This window comes from Hemiscyllium ocellatum, chromosome 31 (genome assembly GCF_020745735.1).
Source record: "Hemiscyllium ocellatum isolate sHemOce1 chromosome 31, sHemOce1.pat.X.cur, whole genome shotgun sequence".
In the NCBI taxonomy this organism is placed as follows: domain Eukaryota; kingdom Metazoa; phylum Chordata; class Chondrichthyes; order Orectolobiformes; family Hemiscylliidae; genus Hemiscyllium; species Hemiscyllium ocellatum.
The window spans coordinates 43,406,833-43,420,281 of NC_083431.1; the positions used below are offsets into that span (position 1 = coordinate 43,406,833).

Here is a 13,449-nt window from a genome sequence, read left to right on the forward strand (position 1 = left end):
CTGTGAGGCAGCAGTGCTAACCACTGTGCCACCGTGCCGCCCACAAAGACTGGATGACTCTATGACTCTCTCATGTTAAATTGCAGAGTGGGCTTGATGGGTCAAATGGCTTGCTCCTGCTCCTGTTTTTGATGTTTCTAAGGTATTTGACTGTGTCCAGAAGCATTTAGTGAGAACCAAATTAGCATCAACAGCATATTCACACCGTTGCTGTTGCATTCCTTTCACATCTCCTATCCGAAATTGCCAAAGCTCTCCCAGTGTGACCCCTTTTCAAATGCATCTCGTGCAGTTTATGATGAATACTTTCATGCTCATCAACTCAATCCTGTCTGCATCTCTCAGCAATTAGTATGGTCTGGAATATCAGTGGGCAGAACACATCACTGGATCGAACACATCGTCCTTTGACCTGTTTTGCCTGTTGATATTCCTGGTCCCACAATCACTTCTGCACTCACCAGGCATTCCCACAATTATACATTACTGACGCATTTCCAAGAATTTTGTACTGTATCCAGTGCTTCTCTTCTCAGAAATGAACTGAGCAATAAGATGAGCCTCCTCAAGTTTATGTTACGTAGAAACATAGAAGATAGGAGGCCATTTGGCCCTTCGAGCCTGCTCTGCCATTCATCACAATCATGCCTGATTATCCAACTCAGTAACCTAATCCTGTTTTCTCCCCATTATCTTTGATCCTATTCACCCCAAGTGCTATATCTCGCCGCCTCTTGAATACATTCAATGTTTTGATATCAATTACTTCCTGTGGTAATGAACTCCACAGGCAGGTTCATGTGTTGCCACATCTGGTTCATGTGGGCAGGGACCATTCTATCTGGGACACCCTATTCCAGTCTTCCTTCACTCCCAACAACCCCCTGCAGCCCACAGCACCTTTCCCTGCAACCGCCAAAGGTGTAACACCTGCCCATTTACCTCCTCCCTTCTCAGTATCCAAGGCCCCAAACATAACTTCCAGGTGAAGCAGCACTTTACCTGCACTTCTCACAATTTTCTCTACTACGTTCACTGCTCACAATGCGGTCTCCTCTACGTTGGGAAAATGAAGCGTAGACTTGGTGACCATTTCGCCGAACATCTACATGCTCCCTGCAGAAAAGACACTGAGCTCCCAGTTGCCTGCCACTTTAACACACCACCCTGTTCCTTGGCCAATATCCCTGTCTCAGGCTTGCTGCAGTGTTCCAGCGAAACTTCGCACAAGCTGGATGAACACCACCTCATTTTCTGCTTGGGGACCCTGCAGCCCTCCATACTCAATATCAAGTTCAATAATTTTAAGGCCTGAACTCTCCCATATCTTAGCCTCCAACCCCACTCACCAGACCTTGTTATCACATGGGCTGCCATTACACACTACCTAATGTTAGCCACTAACAGTCTCCAGATGTGCACTTTACTAGCCAGATCATTATGTACTCCATTGTCTGTCCAATTGTTCTTGTCTCTCTGGGTTTATTCCCAACTATTGTTTACCCCTTAACCTCTCCCCCACCCTATCTTCCTCATATAAACTGACATTTTTCAAGCTACCATCAGTTGTGAGCAAGATCACCACACCCGAAATGTTAACTCTGATTTCTCTTCAGGGGTGCTGCCAGACCAGTTGAGCTTTTCCAGCAACTTCTGTTTTTTTGTTTCTGATCTACAGCATCCGCAGTTCTTTCGGCTTTTATGGGTCATGTGTGACTGAACTCCACAGATGACTTCTGCCACATACCTCTGAACAACTTTTGCTTAAACAATACCGTGGATGAGAAAGTGAGGACTGCAGATGTTGGAGCTGAAAATGTGTTGCTGGAAAAGCGCAGCAAGTCAGGCAGCATCCAAGGAGCAGGAGAAACGATGTTTCTGGCATGAGCCCTCCTTCAGGAATCTGCCTGTTCCGCCCTTTTCTACCTCCTACCCCTCCACTCCCTCCGTTCCAACCCCAACTTCACTATCAAACCGGCAGACAAGGGAGGCACGGTAGTAGTTTGGCGCACCGACCTTTATACCGCTGAGGCTAAACGTCAGCTCGCGGACACCTCCTCCTACTGTCCCCTTGACCATGACCCCACCTCCCACCACCAAACCATCATTTCCCAGACCATCCATAACCTCATCACCTCAGGGGATCTCCCATCCACCGCCTCTAACCTCATAGTCCCACAACCCCGCATCGCCCGTTTCTACCTCCTGCCCATTCCTGAAGAAGGGCTCATGTCCGAAACGTCGATTCTCCTGCTCCTTGGAAGCTGTCTGACCTGCTGCACTTTTCCAGCAGCGCATTTTCAGCTTAAACAATATCGGTCAATCTCAAATAAACAATTGACCTGACATCAAACATCATTTGTGAAAGAGTTCCAGATCTCTACCACCTTCTGTGTTTAAATTGTTTCTTCACTAAAAGCTTACAGCCTGTGATCCCTAGTCCCGGACTCCTCAGCCAGCGGAATTGGTTTCTCCGTAGCTATGTTCCACATGAAACTACATCAGTTGTTGTAAAAACCTGTCTGGTTCACTATTGTTCTTCCAGGAAGGAAATCTGTCATGCTTACCCTCTCTGGCCAAAATGTGACCCCAGTCCCACAGCAATGTGCTTGACCCTTAACTGCTCTCTGGATTGGCCTCGCTTGCCACACTGTTCAAGATTGTCATTAAGGGTAGGCAACAAATGCTGGCTTTCCTGAGCCCCACTCTGATGAAAGAATTTTTAAAAATGTTATCCCTATGCGATTGAAAGCTTTGAAGAAAACATCCCTTTGCCTTCTAGGTTCAAGGAAAGATAAACTTTGACCCATTCAATTCAGCTTCATTTTTAAGCTGAGAAAGAAGATTGAGTGTTGCTGAGATATTAAGAATATCGAGTGACACAGATATTAACGTGATTTTTGAGAAGATTTGTTGAGGTTCTGGATGTAAGTTTGCTCGCTAAGCTGAAAGGCTAGTTTTCAGATGTTTCGTTACTATACTATGTAACATCATCAGTGAGCCTCCGGTAAAGCACTGGTGGCACGGCCAAGTTTTTATTTATGTGTCTGGGTTTGTTAAGGTGGGTGATATCATTTCCAGTTCTTTTTCTTAGAGGTTGGTAATTGGGGTCCAAATAGATGCATTTATTGATGGAGCTCCTGTGTATGTCTCTTTAATTAGGGGAATTCCTAGAGGCCTGGCATTCAACTCCATCAATGAACACATCAATTTGGACCCATTTACCAACCTCTGAGAAAAAGAACCAGTAAATGATATCACCCACCTTAATAGACCCAGACACATAAATAGAAAGCAGGACATAACCCCAGCGCTTCACCGGAGGCTCACTGATGGATGATGTTACCTAGTATGGTGATGAAATGTCTGAGAACATACCTACCAGCTCCGTGAGCAAACTTACAACCTGAACAGATATTAATAACAGAGTTTTATAGTGATATACTTTTTTTTTGGAAGCAGTCCAGAGAAGGTTCACTAGATTGGTCACAGTATTGAGAAACTTTCTAATGAGGAGAAGTTGAGTAGGTTGGGCCTGTACTCATTGGAATATAGAAGAATGAGAGGCAATCTTACTTAAACATCCAAGATTCTGCAGACTTGACAGAGTAGAAACGGAAAGATTGTTTCTCCTTGTGGAAGAGTCCAGGACCAGCGGACATATCTCTGAGCACAGGCCACCAGTTAAGATGGAGATAAGGAGGAATGTTTTGTCTCTGAGGGAGGCGAATCTGTGGTATTCTTTACTGCAGAGGGCTGTTGGGCTCAGTTGATTCATCGCTGAGATAGATAGATTTTCTAATCAAGGGAAGCAAAGCTTATGGGATAAAGCAGAAAGATAGACTTGAGGATTATCAGATTAGCCATGATCTCATTGATGAACCGAATAGTCTATTTGTGCTCCTATATCTTATGGTCTTATAGAGTCATAGAGTCCAACAGCACCAAGACAGGACCTTTGCCCAAACTGGTCCATGCTGACCAATTATATTAGCAATACACACGTTTATAGTGATGTTGGTGTTATTAGCAATTAGGATGATAAAGATATTAATAAAGTAGTGTTAGAGATATTATTAATACAGAATAATAAAGATACTAACACTGAAGGCTAAAAACCACACTACATCAGGTTATAATCCAACAGGTTTAATTGGAAGCACACTAGCTTTCGGAGTGACGTTCCTTCATCAGGTGATAGTGGAGGGCTCGATCGTAACACAGAATTTATAGCAAAAATTTGCAGTGTGATGTAACTGAAATTATACATTGAAAAATGTATAATTCAATGCAATATTTTCAGTTACATCACACTGCAAATTTTTGCTATAAATTCTGTGTTACGATCGAGCCCTCCACCATCACCTGATGAAGAAGTGTCGCTCCGAAAGCTAGTATGCTTCCAATTAAACCTGTTGGACTGTAACCTGTTGTTGTGTGATTTTTAACTCAATACACCCCAGTCCAACACCGGCATCTCCAAATCATGAACACTGAAGGCAATACTGATATTTAGACATGGATTGTTAAACAGTGTTAAAAGTACTGAGGGTGACAGAGATATTAATAAAGGTGCTAGATTTGTTTCCTGTTGACAAAGTAGAGAAAGAATTTAGAATTTGACCTGGGATCTTCCAGCACAAAACCTCAAACAGGGGCATAACACTGAATGGACTCACAAACTCTTAACATTCGCCTGTACCTGTGTTTTAGTTTTTGCCACTGTTTACCTGTTATTTACTTATCTATGCTATTTAACTTTGTGATCTGCCTGTATTGCTCGCAAGACAAAGCTTTTCACTGTGCCTAGGTACACGTGACAGTAAATTCAGCTCAATTCAATATTGTTGGGAACTGTATCAGTAGAGCCAAAGTGAAATGGGTTTAGTTAACCTCAGTGTCATTACTAAGGGGACCAAGTTTCATGTCTAAAACATCTAGAATCCAGCATGAACTGGCAGTTAGCATTCTGGGGGCCCATGAAGATTGGAATTAGACTGGTCAAACTCAGGACCACACAGTTGAATCATCACCCTGCGCTGGGCTGAATTGGATCTCAAGTCTCAGAAGGGATTTTCCATTACCACAATCCAGTGTGGCACCCAGCAGCTCAAACATGTCTCGTTGTTGTAGGATCGCACCTAACAAACTCTGGCAGATATTCGACTGCAGGTTGCATCACAGCTTGAACCTGAAGTTTGTTGGATGAGACATTAAATCAAAACCCTGCCTGCCCTCTCCAGTGGATGTTAAACCCCATGATGCAGTAATAGGTACCCTGCAGTCAGGTGATCTGTTGGTGGGAACTTGCTTTGTGCAAATTGGCTCCTGGACATGACAGCAGTGACCACACCTCAGCACTACCCGATCTGGGACATCTCCTAGTGGTGAAGGGTTTTTTTTGGACAGTGTAAATGTAAATCTTTCTTTAACATTATAATTCTCGCTGAATGCCCGTTTGTTTACACTTTCCAGCAGGGGTCAGGGTTCGGAGTGAGCAGGAACAAGGACTTTGCCTGATTTCCTCTTCCCAGTTTGGTCACAATTTGAAAGGAAAAGTCAAACGTCGCGGGGGGAGGGAGGTTTACAAATAACAGCAACAAAAAAAAAGGAGGGGTTTGTTTGAAGTGGATCTGGTGTATTCCTTGTGACTGGAATGTCAGAGTCCCACATGGCAGCTGTCACTAGCCAGACCGTTTGGCACTCCTCCCCTCTCTCTCACCACACGATTGCTGTCCTTCTAAGCTCAGGGTCGGCGGCGCTTTCACCAGATTCAGGCTTCCGTCTTTGTTTGCCATTCATTTCCTGCCCCAGCTGCTGCTTCCACACCACACCCCCACCCACTCCCTCCCTCCCTCCCCATTCTATCACTCCCTTTTGTTCATTTCCTCAGCAGAGAGTCAATCACAGTTGTAAGTCAGTGCCTCCCCGGCTCCTCTGACCGGCATTTGGGAACATTGCAGTCCCAGGGAGCTCTTCCACACAGCGGCTGCTGGCTTTTACCGACCCAGCGTTTGGTTTTGCTCTTATTTTTTTTGCAGAAAGCTGCATTGGACAGCTCCCTGGCATCTCTCCCGTCGTTTCAGTGAAGGGGACAGTGTGTGTGTGTGTGTGAACTCCATGTGACCAGGGTTTACTGTCAGCTCTTTCTCAGCATCTTTCCATCCGAGTAAGGCACAGAGAGAGAGAGAGCTGCAGGAAGTCTCCAGTGCAGGGGCCAGGACACTGAGAGTGGCTGGAACAGCAGGAGAGAGCTGCAGGAGGGGACAGAGAGGGGTAAGGAGGCTGCTGACGCTGCAGTACTGACTACAAAACACTCCATGCAGATTGGGCGGGTTTCTGCTCCAGACTGTGATGCATTTTCGTCTCATCTTTGTGTTTTTTTTGTTTCAGATGAGCAGTCGGTTTCTGCAAGGAAGGCAGCAATGATAATCTGGAGGGATGTGTGATCTCCACTCCCGGTCCACTTGAAGAAAGAGCCGTGTCGACTGGTGAGAGAGGAAGAGGCAGCCTGTGGGGAGATGAGCCTGCTGAAACCCAGCGGGTTAAAAGCCCCAGGCCGGGGCAACAAGCACGCTAGCCCAATGGGCCGTGGCTCTGCAGCAGTCGCCGGGCCTAAAGAAGGTAAGGCACAGACAGTGAGAATGAGCTGGGAGGGTAGGAGTCAGTGCGAGACCAGCAGCTCCATTCCCAGGTCACTGCAATGCTCGGGGTTTCTATGAGACGCACAGATTCTTTGCCTTTGCACCTACTGAAGGGATGACACACAGGAGCCTCCTTTCTGGGGAAAGGGAGAAAATCACGCCAGGCCCTATTGTGTGAGGCATAATTGTAATTATCATTGGAGCATTCCAAACTGCTGCGAAAATTAATTTACCTGTCTTCACACAGTCTTGTGGCGTTCAGCCTCAAATTTTAGTTGATAACATTCCTGTGAAGCTCATTAAGACTTTATGCTATATTATGAATTAAACATTGTAATAGGTCTACAGCACAATAAAAGCCTTTCAGCTCATGGTGTCTGTGCAGGTCAAAACCAACCACCTAATTATTCTAAGCCCATTTTCCACCTCAGCCCATAGTCTTGGCGTTGTGAGTGCACATCTAAATGCTTTATAAATGTTATGAGGGTTTCTGCATTTCCCACCCTTACAGGCAGCGAGTTCCAATTTCCCAGACCCCCTGGGTGGAGGATCTTTTGGCATATCCCCTCAAACCCTCCTGCCTCTTATCCATGTCACTGATCCCTCAACTAGGGGGAAAAGTTTCTTCCATAGCTACGCTATCTATATCCTTTGTAATGATATAGATTTCAGCCATGTCCCCTCTCAGTCTAAAATGTTCCAAGGAAAATATTTCCAGTCTGTCTAATCTATCCCCAGAACTATAACTCTCCAGCCCAGTAAATTCTTGTATTCTTCAAGTTAAATGCTCGGGGACTATCTTTTAATTTTCAAATCCCATTCCTTTTTTAGCGTTCCTTAGAGAATGTGGTGAAAACCATCTTCCCTCAAAGTTGACCTTTTCCTTTTGATGGCTAGATTTCTTCAGAGTGTTTTGAATACTTTGAACAATTACTGAATTTACTCCTGTCCCTGAAATTAAGCTTCTGCATTAGCTTCAGTCCTTCAGAAAATGAGCAGAATGACACAGGTTGGGTTTGAAAAAAAAGTATTTATTTCTTGTGAGATTCACCGGTAATTAATGTGTCACAGCCTCCCAAATATTCATAGAAGAAGAAGAATCTGTACAGTATGGAAACAGGTCATTCAGCCCAACAAGTCCACACTGACCCTCCGAAGAGTCATAGAGATGTACAGCATGGAAACAGACCCTTCAGTCCAACTCGTCCATGCCAAGCAGATATCCTGACTAATCCAGTTCCATTTGCAGCACTTGGTCCTTATCCCTCTAAATCCTTCTGGAGCATCCCACCCAGACTTACGCCCCTACCCATGGCTAGTCCACCTAATGTACACAGTCCTGAACACTATGGGCAATTTAGCATGGCCAATCCACCTAACCTGCACGCCTTTGGACTGTGGGAGGAAACTGGAACACCCAGAGGAAATCCACGCAGACACAGGGAGATTTATAATCTCCACACAGTCACCTAAGGCTAGAATTGAACCTGGGATCCTGGTGATATGGAGCAGCAGTGCTGACCACTGTGCTGCCCTAATGTGCCCATCTTTCCTGGAGCTTCATGTTTGAACCTCTCCAATAAGGTCTGCATCCCTATCACAGTATCAAAATGATCCTTAGCCAAAAAAAAGACATTGTATACGACTGTGCCAAAAGTAAACTGTTTATCTTCTTTCTCAATCTGACTACAGCCTATTTAACCACATCACCTTCCTTTATCATCTCTCCACATTTATCTAGCGAGTTAGACAACAGCCAGCTGATTCCAGTCTTATCTTTCACACAAAGTTAGTGAATCACCCGCAATGGATTTTCTTCCCATTTTTTCACTGTCTAAATAATGTTTTCATGATTTCATAGAATCAATATTGGCACGGCACGTTTGGCCATTAAGGCCATTTGGTCCATCGTTTCAATGCTGGCATTTCAAAGGAGCAATCCACCTATCACTATCCTCCAATCTCAGTATGCATCCCTGACGTTACACCTTTTTGATTATAGAATATTTAGAACATGTGAAAAAGTTATGACACAGAAGGAGGCACCTGCTAAAAAGTGAGCCGCTCCACCTAATCTTTTTCCAGTATGTGGTGCGTTCCCTGGAATTTATGGGACTTTGGGTGAAGATCCAGTCACCGTTTAAGTGACTTGAGGATTTCTGCCTCCATGACATTTTCAAACAGTGAATTGCAGACCCCAAGGATTCCCTGTCTGAAAAAGCTTTTCTTCATGTTTGAATAGGGAAGGTTTGGAGGGATATGGACCAAACACAAGCAAGTGGGGCTAGGGTGTTTTGGGAACGTGGTTGATGTGGACTAATTGGACTGAAGGGTCTGTTATCATGCTGTATGACTCTATGACTATGAATGTTGCCTCAAGAATCTACTCTCTGCGCCTCCCGTTTCTTATCCACATGCTTTCCCCCGGTCATCCCAAAGCACAGAATCTACTTCAACCTGCGTGCTGACCACACCCAATCTTATCACACCACCAGAAAAAGGAACAGAAATCACTAGAGAAACTCAGTAAGTCTCTTTGGAGAGAAAGCAAAGTCAACATTTTGAGTCCTGCGATGCTGCTTCAGAACAAGTAGTAACTAGGAAAAGGTGGCTATGTATTCTGAAGACCAGGGAGAGGGGTAAAGGAGTAAGTGATAGACGGAGATGGAGCCCAGAGGGAGAGAAAGACCGTTAGACAGCAGGTGAAAATGGTTTGTTTGGTCCCCATTAACAGCTTTGCTTTCTCTGTGACCTATAATTATCCATCCCTCCTTCTTCTGCTTAACTCTCTTTCACTCCCTCTGGGCTGCATCTCCATCTACTGCTTATTCCCCACTATGCCCCCTCCATCTTCAGAATATATATCATCTTTTCCTAGCTACTCCTAATTCTGAAGAAGGGTAACTGGATCTGAAACGTTAATTCTGCTTTCTGTCCATGCATACTGACAGACCTGCTGAGTTTCTCCAGTAATTTTGGCTTTCGTTTCAGATTTTCGTCATCTGCAGTTCTTTTGTACTATCGTGCCTCTCTCTGGACCCCTCCCACTTACATCCATACTGGATGTGCAGCAATTTCCTCTAAATAATTATTGGGAAGATGAAAGGTGTTCCAAACGCCATTCCCTAGCCACCGACACCATCCCACAACAGTCACAACTGTCTGAGGCTGAACCGGACTCTGCACTAGCTGGTGTGTTATAATTGACACTGAAGTGAATTCCCAAGCACCTATCTGTGCCATCAGTACTAACCCTATCTATTTCCAACTCTGTTGTTGAAACGCTCAGCAATAATTGGAAACATGGAAGTGGTAGACACTTGGAATAAGTATCTTTTATTTGTCTTCAAAGTAGAAGACTCAAAATGTATCTCAAGAATAGTGGAAAATCAGGAGGAATAAAGGGTGGGAGGAACATAAAATGATTATTGGAGAAAATTTATAGAAAATTAATGGGACCAAGGACTGGGAAGTGTATGGATGGTCTAAGGCCATGACAAATGTGATTTAAATGCAAGTATTTCTTTCTTCTTACTTGTTTAATATGTAACTAAAGCTGATAATTATCTGATATCAGTAAAAACTGCAGAAAATTTCCAGTTCCAGCACAGTGGGGAGAAAGACTTTTAAAATGCTTTTTAGATTAAGTGATGAGGCAAATTAAACAATGACCCTGAATCATGAGATTTAACTGGTTTGAAGTTGGTGTGTTTTCTGGAAATGTTACTATTTCCACCTGTCAACACCAATGTAGAGTTGTTTGTTTGTGAGCATGCTGGTGCACTTGATCAGTCTGAGTAAGTTAGAGGGCCTATTGTATACAGATTGAAAAGTGTGTGATCTGCTTCATTCAGCAGACACTTGAATCTACTGAGTGGTGCCTGTCTTCCATTATGAGGAAGATTGGAAATTGCATTCCTAAGTAATATATTGATTTTCTTTGTGTGTGTAATGATGGTGAAAGGTTGACTGGTTGCAGACATGTCAGGCTGCAGCATTGACAATGTTGTCTAGCAACAAGCTCCTGACTTGGTAAAATGTCATGCAGTAGAGTTTGCATTCAAAGAATTGGGCAGCATTTGCTGTGTGTTATGGAGTCTTACATGTTAAATTTCCCCTTCCATTCCTCCCTTTTGTAAACTGTTCAACTATTAACGATACTGTTACTTTGCTGTTACTCAGTCTGTAGTACCTAATGATATGCTGATACAGTTTGGTGATTATATGAGGGGACGAGACTGGTGGAGAGCAGAAAGGCCAACTTTGAGCAATTGAGCCACTTAATCTGTTTCTTTACAGGAAATGCCACATGCCAACAAGTCCTTTGACCACATGGAACATCACAACTTTATTCACTTCTATCTTTATTCAGTGTCTGCAAATGTAAACATTCCAGCACAGAAGGCTTAATGGCCATCGAGAGGGGCATCTGATTTCAATTCCTCTTCCTAGCACAGAGTCCATCCATACCCTCTCTTCCAATCTGGCCAAGTTAGTGACTTGAGTGGCTGCGGTGTGTTGCATTTACCCATTGATCTGTTGGGGGATCCTTCTTATTGAAGAAAGTGTAGGCATGGAGTACACTTCACTGAGTCATTGAGACAAAAAAGCATTGGGTGGTTCATGTTTGTGAAAAGTTACGTAGAATGCACTGAGTGATATTTTGAACTTGACAGAAAATGGTTAGAGGCAGATGCACTCTGTGCCAAAGGGCAGTTTCTATAATACATCTCAGCACTGGAAGCACTAATACATTAATGCAAACATTGGTGTCCCTGTATTCATCCAGATGGAGGGGCAGCATTTAATGTAGTGATGGGGATATTGAACTTTGGTTGGAGAGCCAGCGAGAGTCTGGCATCGCCTCTTTAAGAAGGTATAATGGACTGAGTGCCTACTGGCTTCTTAACTGGTCGGTGGTCTATCTTTGTCAGGGTCAGGGAGACTCTGGGGAAGTGGCCCCACCTACTGAGGGCCAGAGGGCAGCAGCTCATTGCTCAGCAGCACCACAAGAGCTGGTGGCTGGTGCTGGTATTACACCCACCTGAGTCTCAGCAGCATGAGAGACCAGTGATGGTGTGTGGTTCATTGAAGGGGTGCAGCCAGTGGGGAGAATGGGGTGAAGGGGCTAAGCAGCGAGGGTGGGATGTGGATAGAAGCTGCCGACTTCTCTATTAGCCTCAGAGAGTCTTTGAATGAGGATCCTACTCCCACTAGAAACCTACAAATACCCCCAAAGTTTGCTTTTCATGTTGCCTGCGTGGTGAGACCCTTTTCAATGTCCTTTTAAGAACCTCAATTAGTGATGGGGCAAGAATGCCATCCACCAGCCTTTCCACTATGTACATAAACAAGAGAGAGTTGAGGAGTTGCTAGAGTGTCCATCCTCCAGCCTGAATAAATAAGAGAATCCATTTTTTCCTACTGTCTCCACAGACAGTACTCAATCAATTCATGTTGTAATCCTCTTGTTGAGACTGGGTTGATTACCATGAGGGCATAGTGCTGGGCACTGCTGCTCTCCAGTTAACCCCAAGGTATTAGTAACTGGCACTACAGTATTAGAAAGCTAACAACCGGCTTAAATTGGAGTACACAAGACCTTTAAGCTTGTGTTCGGAGAGGGATAGATTCCAACCAGTTTTATATCATATTACAGTTATACAGGGACACTACTGAAGCTTTCGAAATGATTTTTGAAGTGAGATAAAACTGGCTTTGCATCGGCGCATCTATATTTTGAGAGGATTTTGATTTTCTGGAACATTGAGGCAGAATTGTCTGAGAGACAAATCACCATTTTAACCCCTGAAAAAAGCAAATGGTGAATTTGCCCAGCAATTCCTGAGATTTAATGAGTTTACCCAGCTGCCTGACATTGGCTGCTAATACAATCCATTGTCACAGCCACAAATGGACATTCTGTGCTAAATTCAGGCCGTGCAGAAATTATTGCACCTGCTTCCAATTTTCCCTCTTCAGAGTGGCTGGGGTGAGAACAGCCAGCAAGTTATCATCGTCTCTTAGTGAGTACCTCTTGTCCGTCACACCCCTCTATCACACTTCCAAGTGGCGCACTCAACATTCTGTACCACACTTTGATACGGAACCCAGCAACTTGTATTTATTTAGCATCTTTAATGGAATAAAACAGACTGCGGTGCTTCAAGGGGTCATTAGAAAACACAATCTGACACTTAGCTGCAGAAGGCAATATTAAAACAGAGACTAAAAGGTTGGTCAGAGAGGTCAGTTTTAAGAGGGGGAGATGATGGCCTAGAGGTATTATTGCTAGATTGTTAATCCAGAGACCCAGGAAATGTTCTGGGGACCCGTGTTTAAGTCTTGCCATGGCAGAGGGGTGGAATTTGAATTAAATAAAAAACATCTGGAATTAAGCATCTAATGACCATGAATTGATTGTTGGGGAGGGGGAACCCCATCTGGTTTACTAATTAGGAGGGAAACTGCCAAGTAACCATCTGCAATTAGATTCACTCTTGGACAATAAATGCTGGCCTAGCCAGTGACGCCCTCACCAATGAATTTTTAAAAAATCTCTTAAAGGAGGAGAGAGAGAGATTTAGGAAAGGAATGTCAGGGCTTCATGTCCAGCCATTGAAGGTATGGCTACCAATGGTGCAGTGATTTTTAAACTTGGGGGTGTTCGAGTCCAGAAATGGACCTAGACCAATATCTTGGAGGTTTGCGGGTCTGGAGAAGATTATAAGGACAAGAATGAGGATTTTAAAGTCTGTTTCACCAGGAGCTGGTGCCATTCAGCAAGTGCAGGGGACAAGTGGGA

At 44.2% G+C, this 13,449-nt stretch overlaps 1 protein-coding gene across 1 annotated transcript in view; it reads left to right on the forward strand.

The window, feature by feature from the left end:
- Positions 1 to 5,904: 5,904 nt before the first annotated feature.
- The window catches only part of clip2 (CAP-GLY domain containing linker protein 2), a 137,834-nt gene continuing 130,289 nt past the window's right edge, over positions 5,905 to 13,449 (forward strand). Inside the window, exons 1-2 of the mRNA XM_060848083.1 lie at positions 5,905 to 6,276; positions 6,394 to 6,624. Of these exons, the coding sequence (XP_060704066.1) occupies positions 6,522 to 6,624 (103 nt within the window). The 5' untranslated portion in view covers positions 5,905 to 6,276; positions 6,394 to 6,521. The remainder of the gene's footprint in view (positions 6,277 to 6,393; positions 6,625 to 13,449) is intronic.